Source organism: Jaculus jaculus, chromosome X (genome assembly GCF_020740685.1).
Source record: "Jaculus jaculus isolate mJacJac1 chromosome X, mJacJac1.mat.Y.cur, whole genome shotgun sequence".
Lineage (NCBI taxonomy): Eukaryota > Metazoa > Chordata > Mammalia > Rodentia > Dipodidae > Jaculus > Jaculus jaculus.
The window spans coordinates 54757729-54781885 of record NC_059125.1 but is presented as its reverse complement, the minus strand read 5'-3'; the positions used below and the strand labels follow the sequence as shown (position 1 = coordinate 54781885).

The window sequence follows — 24157 nt, the reverse complement described above, 5'->3', positions numbered from 1 at the left end:
ACTTAAAGCAGGGGTATTCATGAGCCCTAGGGGTGTAACATCTGCTGCTGTCTGGCTAAATGTATATATTATGTTCATCGAATTGCCCAGTAAGCACTTCTCTTAATGTTCATACCCATATATTAAGGCTACTTTCACTTTTGGTTAGAGAACCTTCTCTTTTCAGATGGCAGGGACCTTGGGATGACTCAGAAGGCATCATGGTGCTGAGAAGTGAAAGAAGAATGCTCAGCACTGAAAAATCTCAATCATACCTTCCAAGGCTCAGGGTCCTTTGCAGAAGAGGTGGCAGACAGAATATAAGAGCCAAAAGAAGGGTTGGACTCCTTACAACGTGCTCCTCCAGACACAAAATGGTCTGGATATCCATGACCTAAAAGTGCCTAACACTACCTACATAAGACCATCATAATAGGAAGAAAAAATTATGACATAAAAATAAAAGACAGGCTGATTGAGAAGGGGAGGGGATATGATGGAGAGTGAAGTTTCAAAGGGAAAAGTGGGGGGAGGAAGGGAATTATCATGGGATATTATTTACAAATATGGAAGTTGTTAATAAATAAGCGGGGCATCAGAAAGCCAAGTGCCACATGTTCTCCCTCATATGTGGATCCTAGCTACAGATGATTGGACTTCTGCGTGAGAAGGAAAATACTTAGTAGCAGAGGCCAGTAAGTTAAAAAGGAGATATAAAGGGAAGAGAAAGGAAGGGAGGAGGGTACTTAATAGGTTGGTATTGTATATATGTAAGTACAATGATTGAGATGGGGAGGTAATATGATGGAGAATGGAATTTCAAAGGGGAAAGTGTGGGGGGGAGGGTATTACCATGGGATATTTTTTATAATCATGGAAAATGTTAATAAAAATTGTGAAAAGATTTAAAAAAGCTGGGAGTGGTGGTGCACGCTTTTAATCCCAACACTCAGGAGGCAGAGGTAGGAGGATGGCCTTGAGTTCAAGGCCACCCTGAGACTACATAGTTAATTCAAGGTTAGCCTGAGCTGGAATGAGTCCCTACCCCAAAAAACCAATAAATAAATAAATAAATGAAACGAAAAAGAAAAACAACTGAGACAGGGTCTCACTATGTAGCTCAGGCTGGTCTAGAGTTTGCTATATTATCCAGACCAGCCTTGAATTTGTAATCTTATTTTTGTCTGACCTTCCAAGTGCTGGAAATTACAGGCATACATGATGTCTATCTTAAAAGAAATTAGTTTTATGGGCTGTAGAGATGGTTCAGCAGTTAAGGTGCTTGCCTGCAAAACCTTATGACCCAAGTTTGATTCCCCAGTACCCACGTAAAACCAGATGCTGTACTGGTGCATGCATCTGGAGTTTGTTTGTGGTAGCTGGAGGCCCTTGCATGCCCATTCTTTCTGTCTCTCTGCTTGCAAATAAATAAAATAATTTTACTAAAAAATTTCAGGCATACAGAAAGGCAGACAAGATAGAATAATAACAAATACTTCTATGCAAAAAAAAAAAAAAGAACAGCCAGGCATGGTGATGCATGCCTTTAATCCCACACTCAGGAGGCAGAGGTAGGAGGATTGCCTTGAGTTCAAGGCCACCCCTGAGACTACATAGTGAATTCCAGGTCAGCCTGAGCTAGAGTGAAACCCCTACCTCGAAAAACCAAAAAACTATGTCCATTATATAGATTCAGTTTTAATGTACTTGCCATATTTGCTCCATATATGTGCATATACATGTGTGTGTTTGTGTGTGTGAAAATATGCATTTTTGTGACAGAGCTTTAAAAATATTTTATTTATTTATTTATTTGAGAGATAAAGAGGCAGATTGAGAGAGAGAGAGAGAATGGGTGCACTAGGGCCTCTAGCCACTGCAAACAAACTCCAGACGCATTGCCACCTTGTGCATCTGGCTTATGTGGGTACTGGGGAATAGAATCTGGGTCCTTAGGGTTCACAGGCAAGCACTTTAACTACTAAGCCATCTCTCCAACTCAGTGACAGACTTTTATTGCTGGGCGTGGTAGCACATGCCTTTATGAGAGAGAGAATGAAAGAGAGAGGAAAGAACTGGCACGCCAGGACCTCCAGCCACTGCAATCAAACTCCAGACGTGTGTGCTACCTTGTGCGCGCATGTTCAACCTGTGTGCTTGCGTCACCTTGTGCATCTGGCTTATGTGGGACCTGGAGAGTGAAACATGGTCCTCAGGCTTCGCAGGCAAGTGCCTTAACTACTAAGCCATTTCTCCAGCACAGACTTTAAAAAAATATTTTATTTATTTATTTGTAAGGACAGAAAGACAAAGAATGGGCACACCAGGATCCCTTCCCACTGCAAACAAATTCCATATGCCTGTGCCACTTTGCATCCTGCTTTATGTGGGCACTGGGGAATTGAACCTGGGAAGCCAGGCTTTGCATACAGTCACTTTTAAAGGCTGGGCCATCTCTCTAGCCCGTGACAGACTATATATATTTCTTTTTGGTTTTTAGAGGAAGGGTTTCACTCTAGCTCATGCTGAGCTGGAATTTACTATGTAATCTCAGGATGGCCTCAAACTCTGGGCGATCCTCCTACCTCTGCCTCCCAAGTGCTGGGATTAAAGGTGTGCACCATCACGCCCAGCAATGGACTATTTTTAAGCAAATTACAGACACTGTGATACTAAATTCTTTGCATACACTGCTGAAAAACAAAGCCATCTTCCCATACAACCACCATACCACAATCACTACTCAGAAAAGCAGCAGAATTCCCGATATCTAATGCCCAGTTCACATTCAGATTTTCCAGTAAATGTTTTCTAGGGCTGTTTTTTTTCTCCCAAGCCAGGGTACCATCTTAACCAAACATTTGGTTATTTCTTTTAAATATATATATAACACACAAAAAAAATAAAAACAAATAAAATGAAAAAAAAAGAAATAAAAGCAACTTGAAAACAAACAAAAATAAATAAATAAATAAATATATATATATATATATATATATATAAAAGTATTTGCAATGCTGTTATTTGTGATAGGGTTAGTATTTCACTCTTTACTATCTTATAATAAAAATCCTAACAGAAGAAATTTTTGTTCAAATTCAGAAAAATTTCCCAAAAGGCTTCTCTAGCAGGAGTGGCACCTTCCCCTGTACCATACAGTACTCCCCATGAGTATAAGTGGAGTCTACTTCCTCAGGGCTCATCCCCACCCCATACCCTGCTAAACAGCAAGCCCACCTTTTGAGGAAAAGTACCCACCCCTTTGGGCTGGAGCTAAGACATAGGCAAAAGAAGGTACCTGGCCTGGAGCTCCAGGGAGCGCTGTTTTCCCGACACCAGGAAGGTCCGAGGCAGATTGAGGTTGGAGCTCTCCTTAAGCTGAATAAAGGAGGGGGAAAGGATCATGGTCCAGAGTGCCCTATCCCTCTGCATATATCCACACACAGATGTGGAGGCAAAATGAGTATGTCTTTGTTCCTCCCAACACCACTGTCCCAGCCCAGGCTCTCATTTCTCACTTCCTGATGCTCACCTCCATGCCATCTACATCAATGCGTGCCCGCACACTAAACTTCTGGCCAAGGAGCCGCAGCCTGGGCACACAATACAGGAGGCGGTCGTTGAACTAGGAAGAAAGGAAAAGATTTGATGTGCATGTGCAGGGAATCCAGAAGGGATGGTTAGTCTCCTCACTCTTTTATGATTCCTGAAGCCTTATTAGTGAGGCAGTTGATGGAAGAAAGACATCCTAGATGGGGCACAGGAGTTGTAAGAAAAGAGGAGAAGCTGAACATGGTGGTGCACTCTTTTAATCCCAGCACTTGGGAGGCTGAGGTAGGAGGATTGTTGTGAGTTTGAGTCCAGCCTGAGACTACAAAGTGAATTCTATCTAGGTCAGCCTGAGCTACAAGACCCTACCTCAAAAAAAGAAAAAAAAAAGAGAGAAGAGAAGAAAAGGAAAGAAAGAAGGAAGGAAGGAAGGAAAGAAAAGAGGAGGGAAGCATCAAGGAAGTGTCAACATGGGAGTCCCTTCTTGGTGGGTGACTTTAGGCAAGTCCCTTATCTCCACGTGTTAAGTTATATCACCTGTATAGGAAAGCAAAAATATTTCCTAGCTTAGGTTGTGAAAATACAAGAAAGGACAGAGGGCAAGAGACCTAGTCTTTTATTTTTCACTGTTTTCTTCTTTATTTTGTTATTGCCAATTTCCATAAGTATAGACAGTAAACCAAGATATTTCCCTCCCTACATCCCTGGGAGACATAGTCTTTAATGAGTATCAGATCAACCTGTCTGTTGGGGAAGGGAATGACTTCCCACAACCCCACACTGACACTTACTAATATGAGGTATCGGTCTTGCGTGGTCCCATTCTTTGCTGACAGCTTAAGGATGTGGCCTTCTTTGATGAGCTCTTTGGTAGGACTAACAATGTCCTCCTCACCCCCTAGCAGCTCATAGACCTTCAGCAGCTTGTGCATTCGTTCCTGGTGGGAGACAGTGCATAAAAAGCAGGGTGCCAACGTTTCCTTGGATGTACTGAATTCACAAGCCCTCCAACCCCAGAACAGAGCTACCACAGAGTGGTGGCCAAGGAAGGGCAATGCTAGAAGGGCCACTTACCATTTTGCGGATGGCAGCATTGGAGTGCTCGGCTGCTGTGGCTATCAGCTCCAGAGACTCTGCGGCACAGAGGGGTGAGATCAGATGGGAGATGACTCGTCTACAGATACCGCTCCCCTGCCCAGCCAAGGCCAGCCTCAAAGATGTTCACAGTCACATCATCTCAAATCAGAAACGGACTGAGGGCTGGAGATGGCTTAGCGGTTAAGCGCTTGCCTGTGAAGCCTAAGGACCCCGGTTCGAGGCTCGATTCCCCCAGTCCCACGTTAGCCAGATGCACAAGGGGGCGCACACATCTGGAGTTCGTTTGCAGAGGCTGGAAGCCCTGGCGCGCCCATTCTCTCTCTCCCTCTCTCTCTCCGTCACTCTCAAATAAGTAAATAAAAATGAACAGAAACGGACTGAATGAATGCCACAATAGCACAATCACAGTACAATAAAATTCAAGTTTGGTAAAATCATTGTCACGAATAGTAGCAGTTACAGATGTAACTGGAAGAAAACAGCCATGCTTCTATAGCTGTTTCCGGAGAGTGAGACTATGGATAGTTCTTATTGAATTCTTTAGAATTATCTCTATTGTCCAAGTTTTGTTTGCTTTTTGAGACAGAGCCTTACTGTCTTCCCCTGGCTGGTCTCAAACTCCTGGGTAAAAATAGGAGAAAAAGAAGGGAGAAGGAAGAAGGAGAATGATAACAAAGAGGGCTGTTAGGGGAGGGGGATGTGACTCAGTGGTAGAGTCTTGCCTAGTATGCAAAAATCCTAGGTTCAATTCCAACCTAATGTGGCAAGAAAGGAGAGTGAGGGAAGAGAGAAAGAGGGAGGAAGGAGAGATCCGATGTTTGTCTTCATAGTTCTGACTAATGGCACATGTTCCGTGCACAAAGGTACTTCTGTCAGTGTTTGGGACAGGACTAGATCCAAAACAAAACTCCCAACTTCTAATATAAAGGCTCAGTTCCTTAAATGATGGTGCACGCGTGTAATAGAATAAGAAACAATCTTTACAAATGATATTTCGATTTTATGAATCTTGGAAATACTCAGTTTACACCACACCTGGCTTATCTTTTTGCTTCTTCAAAAATATTTTTATAAGCTGAGTGTGGTGGTGCACGCCTTTAATCCCAGCACTCTGGGAGGCAGAGGTAGGGATGGCCGTGAGTTCAAGGTCACCCTGAGACTCCATAGTTATTTTGGTTTTTCGAGGTAGGGTCTCACTCTAACCCTGGCTGACCTGGAATTCACTATTGGGCTGGAGAGATGACTCAGCGGTTAAAGGTGCTTGCTTGCAAACTTGACAGTCTGAGTTCAATTCCCCAGTATCCATGTAAAGCCAGATACACAAAGTGGCACATGTGTCTAGAATTTGTTTTCAGTAGCTGGAGGCCCTGGCATGTCTATGCTCATGCCCCCTCCCCTTTCTCTGCTTCTTTTTCTCTGAATAAATACAGTATTAAAAAAAAATTATAGGGGGCTGGAGAGATGGCTTAGCGGTTAAGGCATTTGCCTGCAAAGCCAGAGGATCCTGGTTCAACTCTCCAGGACCCATATAAGCCAGATGCACAAGAGGGCTCATGCATCTGGAGATCGTTTGCAGTGGCTGGAGACCCTGGCATGCCCATTCTCTCTCTCTCTCCACTTCATTCTCCCTCTCAAATAAATATTAAAAAATAAATAAATAAATATAGCTAGGCACGGTGGAACACACTTTTAATCACAGCACTCAGGAGGGAGAGGCAGGAGGTTCACCATGAGCTCAAAGTCAGGTTGCGATTACTTGAGATTATATGACGAATTCCAGGTCAGCCTGGGCTAGAGTGAGACCCTACTTCAAAAAAAAAAAAAAATCTGTCAATGGTCCCCTGTGCCAGGGCAGCAAAGACCCTGCCCTTCAGTCTGGCATTCAAGCACTTGGTGACTGGTTTCTATCAACCACTCTGGCTTCCTCCATGTGCGCCTCCCTGAACATGCCCTATCTTGTTTTATCTGGACAACTGCTACTCAGTCTTCTAAATTCAGCTAATCATTTCTAGTGAGTCTTCCCTGAGTTCCAAGGCTGGGTAAGGAACCTGTCTTTGTCTGCACATTTCTCATTGTTCCTTCTGTCCCACTGGTTAGACTGTATGTGTGCCACGCATCCCTCAGTCACTAGGAGCTTCCTAGGACATAACTAAGAGCCCACTACCCTCTCCAGGACTCCCCCCAAAATGCTTGGTATAAATTACCCCTTTTGGCCTTGGGAGGCAGAGCTAGGAGGATCACTGTGAACTTGAGACCAGCCTGGGACTGCAGAGTGAGTTTCAGGTGGTCTTGGGCTAGAATAAGACCCTACCTTGAAAAAAAGAGAAAAAAAAATAGCCCCTTTGAGATTCAAAACTCCTTAAGACAGGTGGCTCCCATTTATTCAATGACAAAACTAAGACCTAAGGCTCGAGAGATGGCTCAGTGGTTAAGGCACTTGCCTGTGAAGCTTAAGGACCCAGGTTCATTTCCCCAATACCCATATAAGCCAGATGCACAAGGTGGTGCATGTGTGTGGATTTTGTTTGCAGTGCTGGAGGCCTTGGTGCGCCCATTCTCTCTCTCTCTCTCTGTGTCTCTCTCTCTCCCTCTTTCTGTCTCAGATAAATAAATAAATAAATATTTTTAAAGTTTAAAAACAAAAACTGCCTTTAATCCCAGCACTTGGGAGGCAGAGGTAGGAGGATCGCTGAGAGTTCGAGGCCACCCTGAGACTACATAGTGAATTCCAGGTCAGCCTGAGCCAGAGTGAGACCCTAACTCGAAAAACCAAAAAAAAAGAAAAAAAAAAGAAAAAAACTAAGACCCAGGAGAAGAAGGTAGCTCCCTTAGGTTGTCTACTCCTTACATTTTCTCCTTATATATCTTGCCCACCCACGAACATGGGAGAAGGAAGGATGATAGAGGCCAGGAAAGGGTTCAAAAAGACTCTAGTAAATTGTAACATTTCTGGGAGTCTGGTGTGTGCAGGCTCTAGCTAGGGTGGGGATGTCAGTCTAGGATTTCCCTTGGAGTTCATCTAGGGAGTACAGCTGGGGAGTTTGGTGTAGGGACTTGGTTGGGAAGCTTTAGTGAAGCCTGGTCTCAGCTTGGCAATGCGGGATCTTGGTTTGGTGTTTGGCTTGGGGCTCAGTATAGACAACTGAGGTCAGCTTCGACATAGCCTATTTGTGGAGTTCAATCTAGGGTCCAGGCTCAAGTTTAATCTGGGAGCTAGAGGGTAGGCAAATCAGTTTCCAGAACCAGATATATGATTTGCTGGACTCAGCCTAGGGAATTTCATCTGAGGAATGAAATATAAGAAGTTTGGCATAGGTCTTGGGCTGGAGAGCAAAAATCTTGACTGCTCTCACTCAGATTCTCATTCTTAGTGGCTCAGGAAATGAATGGGTGCTGGAGAGATGGCTCTGCAGGCTTGCTGAAGCCTGCTGGCCTGGGTTCAATTCCCCACTAACCATGTAAAGCCAGAAAAACAAAATGGCTCATGTGTCTGGAGTTTGTTTGTAGGGGCAGGAGGCCTTGGCATGATCATTCCCATTCATCTTCATTCTCTCTCTCTTTCTCCACAAAATAAAAATATAGAATGAAAACCAAACTGGAAAGCTTTCGGGGGTTTCATCTTTGGGACCAATATGGGGAGCTCTGGGCCAAGCATGATGGCCCAAGCTTTTTTTATTTCCGAGGGAGGGTCTCACTCTGCTGGGATTAAAGGCTACCACAGGTGGCCTTGGCCCAAACTTTTAATCCGAGCACTCGGTAGGCAAAGGTAGGAGGATTTCCATGAGTTTGAGGTCACCCTGAGGCTACATAGTGAATTCCAGGTCAGCCTGGGCTAGAGGGGGACCCTACCTCAAAGACAGAGACAGAGAGAGAGAGAAAATCAAAATAGATGACATTTATAGTCTTTGCCATGTGTTAGGTGCTGTGCCAAAGGCTTTAACTGAATTACCTCATTTCTCCTGAAGACAGCCCTGTAAGGTAGGCATCGGCGTCATCATCTTTGTACGTGTGAGGAAACTGAAGCAGAGAGGCAAAGCTTGCTAGAGGACACAGGGTTGTGTGTTGTGTGTCTATTTATTTAAGTTTTGGTTTAGGGGGCTAACCTAGGATGAGTGAGCCCAGGCTGGCCTTGAACTCACAGCTATCTTCCTACCTCAGCCTCCCAAGTGCTGGGAATAAAAGTGTGTGTCACCACGCCCAGATTATTTTATTTTATTTTTTTTTCCATTTTAGGCAGGTTCTCAAAGCTGCTGAGACTGGCCTTGAACTTACTCTGTAGCCTAGGCAGGCCTTGAGCATGTGATTCTCCTGCCTCAGCCTCTCAAGTAGCCAGGATTACAGATCTGCATCACCAGGTTGAGTAAAACACTGTTGATAAAAGGTATTCAACCTGGGGCTCAGAAGAGGAAACTTATACTGGCAGTTCACCAAACTTTGGAGATCGAGTTCAGGGAGCTCATTTAGGAGATGCCACCAGTTTGGAAGTAAAATTGCAGAACTAAGTCCCAGAAGGTCAATGTAAACATTTTTTGGGGGGAGAGGTGCTTCAAGGTAGGGTCTCACTGTAGCCCAGGCTGACCTGGAATTCACTATGGAGTCTCAGGGTGGCCTTGAACTCATAGCAACCCATCTACCTCTGCCTCCCAAGTGCTGGGATTAAAGGTGTGCCCACCACACCTGGAAGCTTTTTTTTTTTTGAATCAGGATCTTGCCATGTGGCCCATGCTTGCCTTGAACTCCTGATCCTCTCACCTCTGCCTCCCGTGTTCTGGGATTACAGAAGTATACCATCATGCCTGGCCCCTGGACATGTGATTCTGTGGAGGCTCAGTGAATCCTGGCTAGACAAGTACAAAATATAGTCAGTATGGAAGTGAGGCAGTCTTCTGGGGTATGTGTACAGGACCTAGTTTAGAGACCTCAGTCTGCTGAACTGGGCCTGATAATTTCAATCCATGAATCTGATGCTCAGAGAGACAAAATGGGGGCTTTGTGAAGGGAAATTCAGTCTGGGAGTTAAGACTGAGAAGACCAGACTGGCTGCTTAGTCTAAGTGGCTCATATGGATGAGAATGTGGGGCATTAATTTAAGGTTTTCACCTGCTTGATGGAAATCTTCAGCCTGGGGGACTTGGGCTAAGGACTGTACTCTTCAGAGCTTTGCCTGGGCTGCTCAATTTCAGGATTAGCTTATGGATTCACATTGGTGAACTCTAGGAATCCAGTCTGAGGGCTCAGTGAGGTTTCAGAGTGTAAGATGGATTCGGGGAGTGGGTCAGACTTTTTAGATCAGGCTGGAAGTTTTTGGCTTGAAGGTTTATCATCAAATGGGGAGATTAACCTAAGGTGCTCAGCCTAGCCAAACCTGTTGAGAGAAATGGTGTCCGAGGAGATGGGAGTAGCAAGCTCTCTAGAACCTCAGGCTTTGGGTTCTTGGTGCTCAAGGTGGGGAAAGAGTTCCTGAGGTCTAGTCTGGAAACTGTAGTTTGAGAAATGAATGTAGGGAAGGAAGCAGGGATCTGTATGGAGTACAGCACTCACACTTTCTAAAGGTCTAGCTCTTTCTAGAGATCGAGGCTAGGTAGCAAAGTGTCCTATCTGGTAGGGAACAAGGAGCTCGAGTTTAACTATTTGTCACCACTCTCACTGCTACTATCCTCATCCAAGTCAGCAAAGGCCTTAACAAATCTCCTGGCTCCTGCTCTACCCACTACTCTAAGAATAAATCCACTTCATCTAAGCCTCCAAAGCCTTGCTTGCTTCTTTTTTCTTTTCTTTTATTTTTTTACTTATTTGAGAAAGGGAGGGAGGGAGGAGAGGAGATGAGAGAGAGAGAGAGAGAGAGAGAATTGCATCTGGCTTACATGGGACCTGGGGAATTGAACCTGGGTCCTTTGGCTTTGCCGACAAGCACCTTAACCACTAAGCCTCGCTTGCTTCTTCAACCCCACTTATACCTACCATTCTACAATCACTTGCCATGCTCAAGTCACACTGGGTGCTCTTGTTGGTACAGATATATACTTTCCTCCTTCAGTTTTCCCAATATTTCCCCTGCCTCCAGGACTCTGAACTTGCTTTGTAGCTGCCTAGAACATTTTCTATCTGTTGACCTATGGCCAGCTGTTTATTATACAAGTTTTGTCTCAAGTATCTTTTCTTTTTGTTTTGTTTTTTTCTAGATAGGGTCTCTCTAGCCCATGCTGACTTGGAACTCACTCTGTAGTCCCAGGCTGGCTTTGAACTCATTGTGATCCTCTTACTACCTCTCTCCCTCCCATGTGCCACCATGCCTGGCCTCAAGTATCTTCTATGCAGAGAAGTTACCCAGTCTAAGGTACTTCCCAGTTACGATCACAGCATTCTCTTTTAATTCTCTGAGTCACACACAGCATCTATCAAATATTCGCCTCTGTATTTTTACTTTTATTTATTGCCTCTCTCCAATTAAACCACACACCCTGAGATCAAGGTTCATGTCTATTTTGCTCACTTGCTAATTTCCAGTGCCTTCAACACTGCACAGAATAACAAGGTACTAAGTATAACTGTTAGATTACTGCTGAATAAATGGAAATGAGAGTCTAGGAAAGGGAAAAAAGGGCTAGATTTGGGAGCTCTATCTGGAGGAACTTTTCTAGTGGTTCAGTATGGGGATTTAGTCTGTGAAGGAGATATATTATCATAGAAGTCCAAATCCAAGTGGCATCAATCCTAGGGGTGCTGGGCGTGGTGGCGCACGCCTTTAATCCCAGCACTCAGCAGGCAGAGGTATCAGGATCACCATGAGTTTGAGGCCACCCTGAGACTACATAGTGAATTCCAGGTCAGCCTGAGCTAGGGTGTGACCCTACTTCGAAAAACAAAAACAAAACACACATGGGCCAGTCTAGGCTACTCAGCACTTGAGAGACAATTCTGTGGGGGCTCTGATCAGACTTGAAAGTCCTTTGGGAAGGTTCTGTCTGGGGAGTGGCCAGTGGGTCTGGAGTGGAGTAGAGCTCTAACTCTGGAGGATGCAAAATTAGGAGTTTGATGATAAAGAGCTCTTTCTGGAGAGCCCAGTCATGGAGAATCAGTGAAAAAAAAGGGCTTGGCCTTGTGGGCTCTGGGCCCAGAAGCTTAGACCCTGGGGATTTAGGCTCTGTTCCACTTTGTTCTTGGAACAATTTCAGGGAAGAATCTGGGTGTCAGCCTTGGAAATGCATGGCTCCCTTCAGAGGATCATTTGGGGGCATGCTTCTCAGACTGTATGGTCTCAGTTAGGAAGTTCCTAAGTAGGTTATTTCTAGGTACTCAAGAGGGGATCTCAATCTGGAGGTTCATCATGGAGTCTCTTCTTGGAGCCTCTGATGTAGGTCTTTCAGTTTAGAGATCCTATTCTGAGATTTTTAAAAATTTATTTGCAAGCAGAGAAAGAGAGAGAGAGAGACAGAGGGAGAGTATAGGCAAACCAGAGCCTCTAGCCATTGCAAACGAACTCCAAATGCATGTGCCACTTTGTGCATCTGGCTTTACATGGATACTGGGGATTCAAACCCAGGTCCTTAGTCGCTGCAAGCCACTAAGCCATCTCCCCAGCCCCTATGCTGAGATCTTAATCACATGACAGTAGGCGGCCTAACTCTATGAATGAAGTCTTAGAGTCTTACCTTAAAGTCTAGGGTTATCAGCGTGGGGAGTGAGGCAGGGCCTGGGTGTGTACTTACTTTGGGCATCCTTGCTGTCTGGGGAGCCATGAGGCAGCTTTAAGAGATAGTCCTTGAGAAGCAGCTCATAGCGAGGGATGCGCTGCACAGGCTCCAGCATGTGGTGCTGCAATGTCAGGTTGCCACAGGCCTCCTCCTTCTGTGACCGACAGAAGCAGAGGAGCTCAGGTCTGGCTGAAGGGCTGCCCCCCAACCCCTGCCAGCTCTCTGTAGACTTCTTGTCGTGAAGCCTGCTCCATCCAGTTTCAACCCTTACCTGCACCTCATGAATGATGACTTTAAATTGAGTGGAACGCTCTGTCCAGGTGTTGACCAGCTCCACAGCCCGGTCAAAATTTTTCACATACTCGCCATACATCTTGAGGAAGGGTGCTAGCTTCTGAAGGATGTCCCCAATGCGTGGGTAGCGGTCCCTGGGGGTAGAGGAGACTGACATCGTCCTGCTGATCCTCCCACAAATCTCCAGCTATAGGTCTCCAGGCCCTGGCAGACTGGTCTCATTTTAGTCCAGAAAGTGTACTTCTCAGCTAGTCTGCATCTTTAGAAATGCCACTTACATTATAAGCCAATTAGGCCAAGAGACTCAGTTTGACCTGAAATCATAGGCTGAGAGACGCTTGCTTCAACTCTGCCCTGTTCAAGTAAGTCCCAGAAACAACATGCCCTGGAATACTCACTCTGACCTTACTGCCAGGGACAGTTCATATACTGATTATTGGTTCTGTACTCAGTTGTTCTGGGTGATGTTGGGGACAAATAAATGAGTCATATCCTGAAAGCTTCACTCTCTGGTAGGAGAAGCAAAGTGACCAGGCCTCTTGCACTTTGCATTGGCCACAGTCTGATATGAGAGACAAACCAGACCTGGGGTCACAGGTTGGTTGGGGAGATATGAGAACTGGGCTCTATGCCAGCCCTCTGTAGTCAGTCTGCCTGTAATTATGGGGAACATAGAAACAATTTAAGTAGGCAGTGACACGATCTGGTTGTTTAGGGAGACCATTCAAGCAGATAGTGTAGACAGTAAAAGCTGGATTGAAAGAGGAGAACCTGGAGGCTGAAGCCTGTCTATAAACCCTGCCTTTCCCCTTTAGGCATCTGTTTCTCCCCAAATCCTTCTTTGACACTTAGATGAGCCTTGGTTCATTTGTCTGCAACCCCACAGTTTCTCGTTCTCACCTCTATCATAGTACCAATAAAAATAACAGCAGCTCACAATCCTCAAACGCTCATATGCTGGGTACTATTCTAAACTCTCAACATGCAATGACACATTCAATCCTTACAGGGTAGGTAGGGCAAGTGTTCTACCCCTGAGCTATATCCCCAGCCCAGGAATAGAATCTTGTGTACACGTTTGGACCTGGGTTTGACATGAGGTGAACAGGAGAGTAGGCAGCCTGGTTCTGGGGTCCCTCACCATTCCTCCATGCGCTTCTCTAGCTCAGGCAGCAGGAACTGTTGGTGGAAGCAATAGATGGAGCAGATGTTAGAGAAGATGCCATGGACAACATCGGTGGGGAAGGAACTGCGGTTCCGAGCTTCTTCCAACAGCCGGGCACAGAACACCTGTGGAGCAGGGCAAGGGGACTCAGCCCAGCTGGGCCTGGGGCTTGGCTCAGGAAGGGGCAACTTGCAGGTGAGGGCAGCGTTTGTGGGCACCTTTGTACAGGTTTGGGGTTAGCATGGTTCTTGACTGAGGAAATTGGGAATGGAGGGAATTAGATTTATATGGGAGGTTAACTGCAGGTTGACAAAGTTAGAAACTGAAGTTAGGAACTGGAACAACGCCAAGTCAGGATCTGAGTCAAGGTTAGAAACAGATTCAGGATCAGGGAGAAAGTTGGAATTGGATACATCCATTTAACAAAATTTTCTGAGTGCCTACTGTGTGTGTGGCACTGTTCTAGAGGCTGGAATGGAATAATAATGAAACCAGCAAAAACTCCTACATGTGGGGATTCAAATGGCAGTGGGATCAGAAGGCGAGCAGGGTTAGAACGAGGCTCATGGGGAAGGGGGAAAGTCCGGGCTGGTATACTTGTCAAGGGTTAGGAGTGAGCATCAAATCTGGGATCGTAATCAGAGGTGGTTTCAGGAACAAGTTGGCTTTAAGGTCAGCCAGTGGCCTTACCACCTCTCGATTCTGGTCCCAGTGGTGGAGTTGGGCTCAGTCACTATCACTACTGACTTAGAACCCACCTACCAGCTTCTGAGGTCCGGGGACCCCGAGAGGCCATTCACCTGGTCTAGGAGATGGAGCCTGGAAACATAGGCCTTCTCAGTTTGCAGGAGCTCATTGGCAATGTGGAACACCTTCTGCTGCACCGTCAGCTGGAAAGGACAAGCACCCCTTGATCCATCATCTCAACCCTAATCTTAACCCAAAGCTCCTTGAAATCGCTTTCTCCTTTCCTTCTTCCCTCCCTCCCTCCCTCTTTTTCCTTCCCTTCCTCCCTCCCCTTAATTCACTCAACATGTCTTGTTATGTTGCCCAAGGAAGCCTCTTGGGCTCAAGTTATCCTCCTGACTCAGCTCCCCAGTAGCCAGGATCACAGGCAAGAGTCACTGTGCCTGCCCACCGCAGAATTCTAGAACAGTTCACATGGTTCTAATGACTAAAGTTACCCTGAAAGAACCCTGATCCCCCACCATCTCTAGACTCAGAAGGTTCCCTCAGCTTCATCCCTGACTCTCAGTTGATCATAAAGCTCACCCCTGAATGTGTGTGTGTGTGTGTGTGTGTGTGTGTGTGTGTGTGTGTATGAGCCACTGTGTGCATTTGGAGATCAGAGGACAACTTTGTGGTGTCGGTCCTTGCCTTCCACTGTGTTTGAGACTGGGTCTGTCATTGCTACTGCTGCTCCTATGTATGCCAGACTAATTGGCCCATGAACTTCTGGGATTCTCTTGGTTCCACCTGCCATCTTGCCCACAGATATGCAGAGACTACTGGCAGATGTGCTACTGCTACTGCATCTGGCTTTACATGGGTTTTGGGAATCCAAACGCTGTTCACCAGCTTTGTGTAACGAGTGCTTTAAGGACTGAGGCATCTCCTTAGCCCCAGTCCTTCAATTCTGATGACATCCATTCCCTCATGCAGCCACTCATATGCCCATTCATCAGCTTTCTCTATTCATTGGGCATAGTTTGTGGCTAAACAGGGAAACTGGGAAGTCAGACTTCTTGGAATCAAGTCACAGCTCTGCCATCACTAACATGTCTAAGTTGTTTAACTGCTCTGTATTTAGGACTACCCACCTACACATACCAATAATAATAGAACCTAGGTCCATTTAAAATGGAACACTTAAGTGATTTCATTTCTTCTATTTTTTATTAATTTTGGGCAATGCAGAGGATCAAATTCAGAGCCTTATGCATGCTATCAAAGTATTCTGCTATTCAGCCACACCCCCAGCCTTAAAAGATCCTAGAAATAAAGCAGAGCAGATTACACATTAAGTAGTCTACACATATTAGCTATTTATTCATCTATTCAGTTCACTGTCAGCAAAGGTTTAGTGAGCAAGTAGGGTGTGAGAAAAGCACAGAAATACAAAAAGGTTTAAAACTCTTTGCCTGTTGGCCCACTTTCCTATTCTTTGGATACACACTTGCTAAGTACCTTTTCTCAATAGTCCCTGGCCTTAGCCCGGACATTTGAGCCTGGTCCAGGCAGAGCAGGTATTCTGGCTAGGACCTAACTTGAGTGCAAGGAAACCTTTTGAAGAAATGTTTGGCAGCCACAGCACAGAAAGGGTTCTCTGCCACCAAGAGTCTCAGGTCCCTTTGGGGCTCTGGCTCTTGAGCCCCTCTTCCACCTGTTGGCAAGTCTCTCTGGGATGTAAGAGACTTACTGTTAAACATATAAGGAAACCAAGGCTTACAGTGGAGGAAGGGAGAGGGAAGAGACTTACCCAATGCCACATGGCTTACTGAGTCATGAAAAAACTGAGATCCATCTAGTTTCCTGACAAGGGTGGACCCATCTTCCTAGTGGGCATTTGGAATGGTGCATGGCCATTCTGGTTGTCACAGTAATTAGGGAGAGGAGCAGGGTTTTGCTCCTGGAGTTTAGTACCAGGAGAACAGGGAGTTAAGCATACTAAACAGAAACAATGGCCTGTTGTGAAAAATACCATGCTCGGGGAAGAACCAAGCTCCAGGTCCTGCCTTTTGGGGAATATGGGTCAGTACCTCCACGGACTCCTGTCTCTCCATTGGGGGCACTGGGACCTCTCTGTCCTTCTCCGCCTCGTCTTCCTCCTCCTCTTCCTCATCTTCCTCCTCCTCGTCCTCCTCTTCCAGGTCACTGTCAACCTCCTGGGAGCCAGGCCGGTGGGGGTCGGCCAAAGCAACAGGCACACTGGCCAAGGCAGGAGGCCCAGGACAGAGGCTGTGGCCAGGGGGCCCGTCATCACTGACAAAGCAGGTCTCTTCACTGTTGGATGGCGAGCTGATGCTGTCAATGCCGCTGTCCCGGTTGGGCACCTTCTCACCATCCCGGGGCCCAGGAGCCAGGAGGAACAAGCAGCGGGAAGCCTCACTCTCAGGGAGCTGGGACACGGGTGGCTGCGGGGATGGCTGTGGCAACATGGCTGGCTCTGGGGGACCTGGGCAGGGGCCAGGGGCTGGCCTATCCGAGGCGACAATCACAGGCTCTCTGAGGTAGGTGGTGTACACATAAGGAGACAGAGTATGAGCTTGACTTGAGAGGTCTCTTCTTCATCTATCCCTTCCTGTCCCAGAGTCACCCTGCCCGCACAGGGTCCCACTCACCTTTCAAACTTCTCAATCAATGAAGACACTGCTGCAGAACTGGAGCTGGCCTCGGCCCTGGGGGCAAAGCCCTTGGCCACTCGGGGGTCTGCAGGCAATGGGCGTGATGGTGGAGGAGGAATGGGCTCAGCTGGGGGGGTCATCCGGGGCATCTGTAGGTAGCTGGGCTTTGGAGGAACTAGGGGAAGAAAGGAATGATGTCATTGAGCTGGATTTGGAGGCTAGATTATAGCCATTTCCACAAATGCCACATTTGTTCTTCTCTGTGCTGGAGATCAAACCCAGGGGCTTGCTCATGCCAGATAAGCACTTTGCTTTAGGGCTATATATCTCCAGCTTATTATTATGTTTAAGTTTTGTTTGTTTCAGGGTTTTTTTGTTTGTTTGGTTGGTTTTTTTCCAGGTAGGGTCTCACTCTATCCTAGGTTGACCTGGAACTCACTCTGTAGTCTCAGAGTGGCCTTGAACTCACGGTGATCCTCCTACCTCTGCCTTCTGAGTGCTGGGATTAAAGGTGTGCTCCACCACGCCCGGCTTGTTTCAGTATTTTGTTGTTGTTTTTAGGTTTTTATATGTAGGGTCTTGCTGTAGCCCAGGCTGACCTGCAATTCACTATGAACTCACGGTGATCCTCCTACCTCTTCCTCCCAAGTGCTGGGATTAAAGGTGTGTGCCATGGTACATGGCTATTATAATTTATTTATTTATTTATTTGCCTGAGGTAGGCAAAGAGCTCAGGCTTTCTGCCCACTGGGTAGGTAGCACTGTCCCTTGAGACCATGTTTTTCTCCTTGTTCTTCTGCCACCCACTTCTGTCCCCTGCCCTGGTTCATTTTTCCATTCTTCCTATGAGCACTTACCCTGTGGCTTTGGGCCTGGTACCCGCTTCAGTGGCGAAGGACGCTGGTTGGGGGTTTCAGTTGGGGGGCCTGGGTCTGAGCGAAGCCGCTGGGGCCCTTCTGGATGCGGCTCAAGGCTTTGGCCAGGGTCAAGGGACAAACTTTTGACCAGGATCCGGTTTCCCTGGTGTAGCCCTGCAGAAAAGGAGAACTGTAAGTGAAGCAACTGGTTTCACCCCTAGGGGGACGAGGGAGCTGCTTGTCTTAACAGAGATGTGGGCTTCTCAGGGTCCTTTATTGATCACATTTCTTTTGGAGAAAGCATATGCCCCAGGTCTTAGATTAGAGACTCAGGCCCAGGGCTGGAGCTGGCTATTTTCATCAAGAGATAATAGTTCTCTGTGATTAGCGCATTGATTTCATATATGTCAGCATGTATTTTAAGAACTTTAATCAAACTTGGTTGGGGCGGAAGTGAGCACCCTAAAGTTTGTGTGCATATTGGCAGATCTTGTTTCTACATTCACAATGGGTATGCTTGACATAACCCATTCTCCATCCCATTATTATTACTATTAGGTTTCAGAGGGGTTGAGGTGGGGTTGCCCTCTAGCCCAGGCTGACCTAGAACTCACTCTGTAGCTCCAGGCTGGCCTCAAACCCACAACAATCGTCCTACCTCAACCTTCTGAGTGCTGGGATTAAAGGTGTGTACCACCATGCCTGGCTTATTATTACTTTTAATAATGCCTCACTCTGAAGCTCAGGCTGGTCTAGAACACGCTATACAGCCCAAGTTGGCATTAAAATTATGGTAAAAAAAATCAGGGCTGGAGAGATGGCTTAGTGTTTAAGGCACTTGCCTGCAAAGCCTAAGGACCCGTGTTCAACTCTCTAGGTCCCATGTAAGCCAGACGCACAAGCTGACACAAGTATGCATGGTCACACATGCGCACAAGGCGGCACATGTGTCTGGAGTTTGATTGCAGTGACTGGAGGCCCTGGTGCACCACTTCTCATAAAAAATGTACAAAAAAAATAGGCGAGGTGGTGCATGCATTTAATTCCGGCACTCGGGAGACAGAGGTAGGTTTACAGTGATTTCCAGGTCAGCCTGGGCTAGAGTAAGACCCTACCTCAAAAAAAGACAAATAAGATACAAAACAATCTTGCTTCAGCCTAAATGCTAGGACTATAGGCATGAACTATCATATCTGGCTTCTTTTTTTAAATTTTTTTTTGTTTTATGTTTATTTATTTATTTTGAAAGTGACAGAGAAAGAGGCAGAGAGAGAGAAAGAGAGAATGGGCATGCCAGGGCCTCCAGCCACTGCAAACAAACTCCAGACGCATGTGCCCACTTGTGCATCTGGCTAACGTGGGTCCTAGGGAATTGAGCCTCAAACCAGGGTCCTTAGGCTTCACAGGCAAGCACTTAACTGCTAAGCCATCTCTCCAGCCCATATCTGGCTTCTTCACCCACTTTTATTTATTATTTGAGAGACAGAGAGGCAGATAAGAGATAGAGGTAGATATAAAGAGAGAAAGAGAGCAGTGGGAGAGAGAGAATGGGCGTGCCAGGGGTTCCAGCAACTGCAAATGAACTCCAGATGCATGCACCCCCTTGTGCATCTGGCTTACATGGGTCCTGGGGAATCAAACTGTTTTCCTTTGGCTTTGCAGACAAGCACCTTAACTGCCAAGCCATTTCTCCAGCCCTCAACCTAGAATATCTGATTTTTTTTCAAGGTAGGGTCTCACTCTAGCTCAGGCTGACCTGGAACTCACTCTGTAATCCCAGGCTAGCCTTGAACTCACAGTGATCCTCCTACCTCTGCCTTCCGAATGCTGGGATTATAGGTGTCCACCACCATGCCCAGCTCTTATCTACAATTTTGTACAATTATCCTTAAAATGATGAAACTGGGGTTGGGGGTTAGCTCAGTGGTATAGCACCTGCTTAGTATGTGTTAGGCGCATCCTCAGTATACATGAGCAAACATTTTGTTTCTTAAAATCCCAGTATTTCACCTCTCTGTATTACCTTCCTTTACTTCCATGTCCACACCCCCCCACAGGCAGAGCTGTCTCCAGTATCCAGAGTTCAGCTACAAGAATGACTTTAAAACAGCAAGCAGAGTTGGAGAGATGGATTAGTGGTTAAGGTTCTTGCCAGCAAAGCCAAAGGGCCCAGGTTTGATTCCCCAGTACCCACGTAAAACCAGATGCACAAGCTGGGCGTGGTGGTGCACGGCTTTAATCCCAGCACTCAGGAGGCAGAGGTAGGTGGATCATTGTGAGTTCGAGGCCACCCTGAGACTACATAGTGAATTCCAGGTCAGGCTCCGCTAGAGTGAGACCCTACCTCAAAAAAAAAACAAAAACAAAAACAAAAAACAGATGCACAAGGTGGTGCATGCATCTGGAATTCGTGTGCAGGGGCTACAGGCCCTGGAGTGCCCATTCTCTCCCTCCTCCCCCATCTTTTTTCTTCTCTCACGAATAAATAAATCAGAAAAGGTATACAGTGGGGGTTTTTTGTACTTTACCTCTTTCCTTATCATAGATCCCCTAAACCTGTTTTGGGCCCTGGAGAAAATGATAGGTCACATTTACAAGGGAATATTTAGTCTGAGGGAACAGTGAGGGAGGGACCCCCTAGATTGACAAGAACATGAAATTCATGTGGCTGTGGCTGGACTTCAGGTGACGGGGGTCAGGAAGAGAAGAGTAGGAAAATCTTGGATACCAGGAGAGTTATACAGCCTGTAGTAGAAAGAAGCCATGAAAAGCCCTGTGTAGAGAGATGCAGGTAAGCGGAAGTGAGGACAAGAGAGCAAGCAGTCATCAAGAGCTCCTAAAGCACCAAGTACAGTGGCCCATGCCTGTAATCCTAGCGCTGAGGCTCAAGCCGGAGCATCGGGAGTTCAAGGCCAGTCTGGGCTACACAGCAAGTTCCAGGATACCCTGGGCTACACGGTGAGAAACAAACCAAACCAAACACCACGTGAGCTCCCACAGCTACCACTAGCACATGGTGACAGTTATGTTGTGCCACAGTCACATGGCCTTTCAATACCACAAAGACGTTTTCACCCTATGTCACTGTCTCATAAATGGCCAGTCACTACTGGGCCCATTCAGTCACAAGAGCATATGTTATTTACACTGCTTCACCCAACTGCGGCTCACACAAATTCAAACAACCAAACACAGGTACTTGCCCTCCTGGAAGCCTGGCCAAACACAATTGCCAAGCCTTATGGTTACAATCTCACGTATGGTCATCACCCATCACGATATTACACACACTAGGAAATAGGGTCAAGCACAGTCATAAGATATATAATCAGGCTGGAGAGATGGCTTAGCAGTTAAGGTGCTTACCTGAGAAGCCTAAGGACCCAGGCTCAATTCCCCAGAACCCACATAATCCAGATGCACAAGGTGGCATATGCATCTGGAGTTTGTTTATAGTGGCTAGAGGCCCTGGATCACCCATTCTCTCTCTCTCAAATAAATAAATTAATTAATTATTTTTTTAAAAAAGACATATAGTCACATAATGATCCTCTGCCATCTCACACAACAATTACTGAACCACATACTATTGTATGAATAATACCTTTATATACCACTATATATATCACTCAAATACAGCTCTGCTCAATTACAAAGGTGTGTCATTTACACCATACTTCAAATTGCAGGGTCATAGAGTATCATGCACGTCACAGTGTGCCTTTGCACATCTATAAACATAGTTACACACAAAGATTATAGAATAGAATCCATTAAGCCAGGCTGGACACAACCACATACAATGAAACAGTATGCTGTCATAAATCACCATATACCTAGAAACATGGACATAAAATCACAAACACGTCATGATTTTACTATGTCATACTCATGAAACAAGCGTGCCAATAGTATCTTAGGCTCTTGGTCCAGGGATATACACAAACACGGGACCCTTGCCACCTCCTGTCCTAAAATCCCCAAGTGGCACATGCTGCCTCCACTGCAAAAACATTAACAGCTGCAGCACACACAGAGCCATCTTCCTTACAAGGTCACACAGAAACAAAGAGCTACAGGGGATTTCAGAGCTCCCAGTCTTGGAGGGAATCCACAGAATTCTAGTAGCTTCCCTGGCCCCTGACCCCACCCTGCCTACAAGGCTGGCCAGGTCCTTCCCAGTCCTAAGGGAGCATGTGCCCTAGGCCCTGGGGCCCCAGTGGGTTTCAGCCACCTTCTACCTGGCTTTGTGTATCGTTTCCCCCCTTTCCCTCCTCACCTGAGCAGGCAGGGCCTGCCCTGGGCAGAGGAGGTATTCCTATTCTTGCTTCTGGCCCAGCTGGGCTGTTTATCCTGCCCTGTTCAGCACATCCTGGCTAGTCCTGCCCTGTTCTCCCACTGGGTACGTACGGGGTTGAGGGTGAATCACCTGTGAGGTGACAAAGGTGAAGACACCGTTGCAAAGAGATACAGTCACAGTATGTGAGGAGGATAGCCAGAAAGCTATAGAGCAAAACCATGCTCACCGTCATACAGACATCCCCCACCCCAGATAGACACAGCTGCTAGGGCCCCATGTGCCCCCCCATCGACCTCCTTGGGCTTGGGGAGCCCACCTGACCCTTCACACCTCACAGCAGCTGAGATTCCCTGGGCAAGCCTGTCCCACCAGATGTGGTGCTTCTGTCCTCAGGATCCACTGTCGAGTCTCAGGGTGGGCCCTGACCCACCCTCTGCTCGCTCCTGTCTCACCTCACTCTTACCTGGGAGCCCACGGGTGGGCCTGCCTCTCCATGTCCTCGGTCTCCTTGCATGCAGCCCTACATAGTAGAAGGCTGACTGGAATTCATAGATTCAGAGATCCCCCGAACTCCCACAGGAGGGAGAGCCAGGGAATGTCAACTCAGTTTCTAGTGTGGAGATGAAGGCAGGGAAAGAGGCAGTGACTAGTCCAAGGTCACGCAACGTAACAGCAGACTTGCAGTTAGTCCTGGCCTGGGCTCCTTTCCTAATCCTGCTCTCCAGAGGGAAGCTGGAAGATAGGGACAGAAGGGGACCCCAGAGCTTTAGGAAGTCCTGAATTACAGCATGACTAGTGAAATGGATACCCCCACACACACATACACACTCCTGCCCACAGTGAGATGAACAACAGAGTGAGCGTCCACCAGGGGAGGGGTGAGATTCAAGACGTCTGCCTCCTACTTCAAGATGTTCTTTCCCTTCTCTGGGTGCACATATCCTGCAGTTTCTCCTATGTTTTCCTTTAGTGGTTACTTTTGCCCAGGGTTTTCCTCTTTCCTGGTAGTTGGTAGCTTCATTTTCTTATAGTCTGGGTCAGATCATGCAACTTAACTGCCCAAGAACCTTCCATAACTTCCTATTGGCCACAGGAAAATCTAAACTTCTTAACTACGTCTCCATGGCTCCTAGAGTCTCTCCTAAATTATATGGCTTCCCTCAGTTTATTTTATTTTATTTTATTATTTTATTTATGAGAGAGCAAGAAAGAGAGAATGGGTGCACCAGGACCTCTAGCCACTGCAAAGATTCCAGATGCACGCATCACCTTGTGCATCTGGCTTACGTGGGTAATAAGGAATCAAACCTGGTTCCTTAGGCCTTGCAGACAAGTGCCTTAACTGCGAAGCCATCTCTCTAACCCTTCCCTCAGTACAGCTTAGCAAAATAACTCTATTTCATAGCCTGGCAGGCTCCGCTGAAGAAAATAAGAAAATCCCATTCCTGCCCTAGGGTGGGCTCCCAGGGTAGGATCTAGCGCCCCTTTCTAGAAACTACAGTCTTAAGTCGCCCCCCCCCCACCTCCCCGACCTAGGTCCCAGGTTGGATTTCTCCAACCTATCTTTCTCGTGGCTGATAATATACAACACTCGTTAACGCACACACTCATCCACAAAACCTGACTGGATACTCTATCAGCAGTGGCAGCTCCACCAGGTCTACCAGAATCCCCATTGCTTCTCATCCAAGTGAAGTCACCATCACCTCCTACAGTAACATGTGCTCAGCCCTTAATGGCACAGAGAGAACCGCGCAGCCATTCCCCATGGTAGTATGGACTGTGTTTGGCATATACACACCACTACTGACATACTCAGGCATTTTTACAACTGACAGGAAGCATACCCTGGGCACTCCTGGGAGTGCCTGAGTACT

General features: G+C 46.6%; 1 protein-coding gene across 1 annotated transcript in view; it reads right to left on the bottom strand.

Moving 5' to 3' along the window:
* Nucleotides 1–24157, bottom strand: part of Fgd1 (FYVE, RhoGEF and PH domain containing 1) — a 52028-nt gene that overhangs the window by 12420 nt on the left and 15451 nt on the right. The window contains exons 2-12 of the mRNA XM_004670037.2: nucleotides 17981–18154; nucleotides 17121–17298; nucleotides 16539–17004; nucleotides 14580–14669; nucleotides 13756–13904; nucleotides 12592–12748; nucleotides 12336–12474; nucleotides 4603–4661; nucleotides 4320–4466; nucleotides 3512–3604; nucleotides 3278–3357 (exon numbers count right to left, since the gene is read on the bottom strand). Coding sequence (XP_004670094.2) covers nucleotides 3278–3357; nucleotides 3512–3604; nucleotides 4320–4466; nucleotides 4603–4661; nucleotides 12336–12474; nucleotides 12592–12748; nucleotides 13756–13904; nucleotides 14580–14669; nucleotides 16539–17004; nucleotides 17121–17298; nucleotides 17981–18154 — 1732 coding nt within the window. The remainder of the gene's footprint in view (nucleotides 1–3277; nucleotides 3358–3511; nucleotides 3605–4319; nucleotides 4467–4602; nucleotides 4662–12335; nucleotides 12475–12591; nucleotides 12749–13755; nucleotides 13905–14579; nucleotides 14670–16538; nucleotides 17005–17120; nucleotides 17299–17980; nucleotides 18155–24157) is intronic.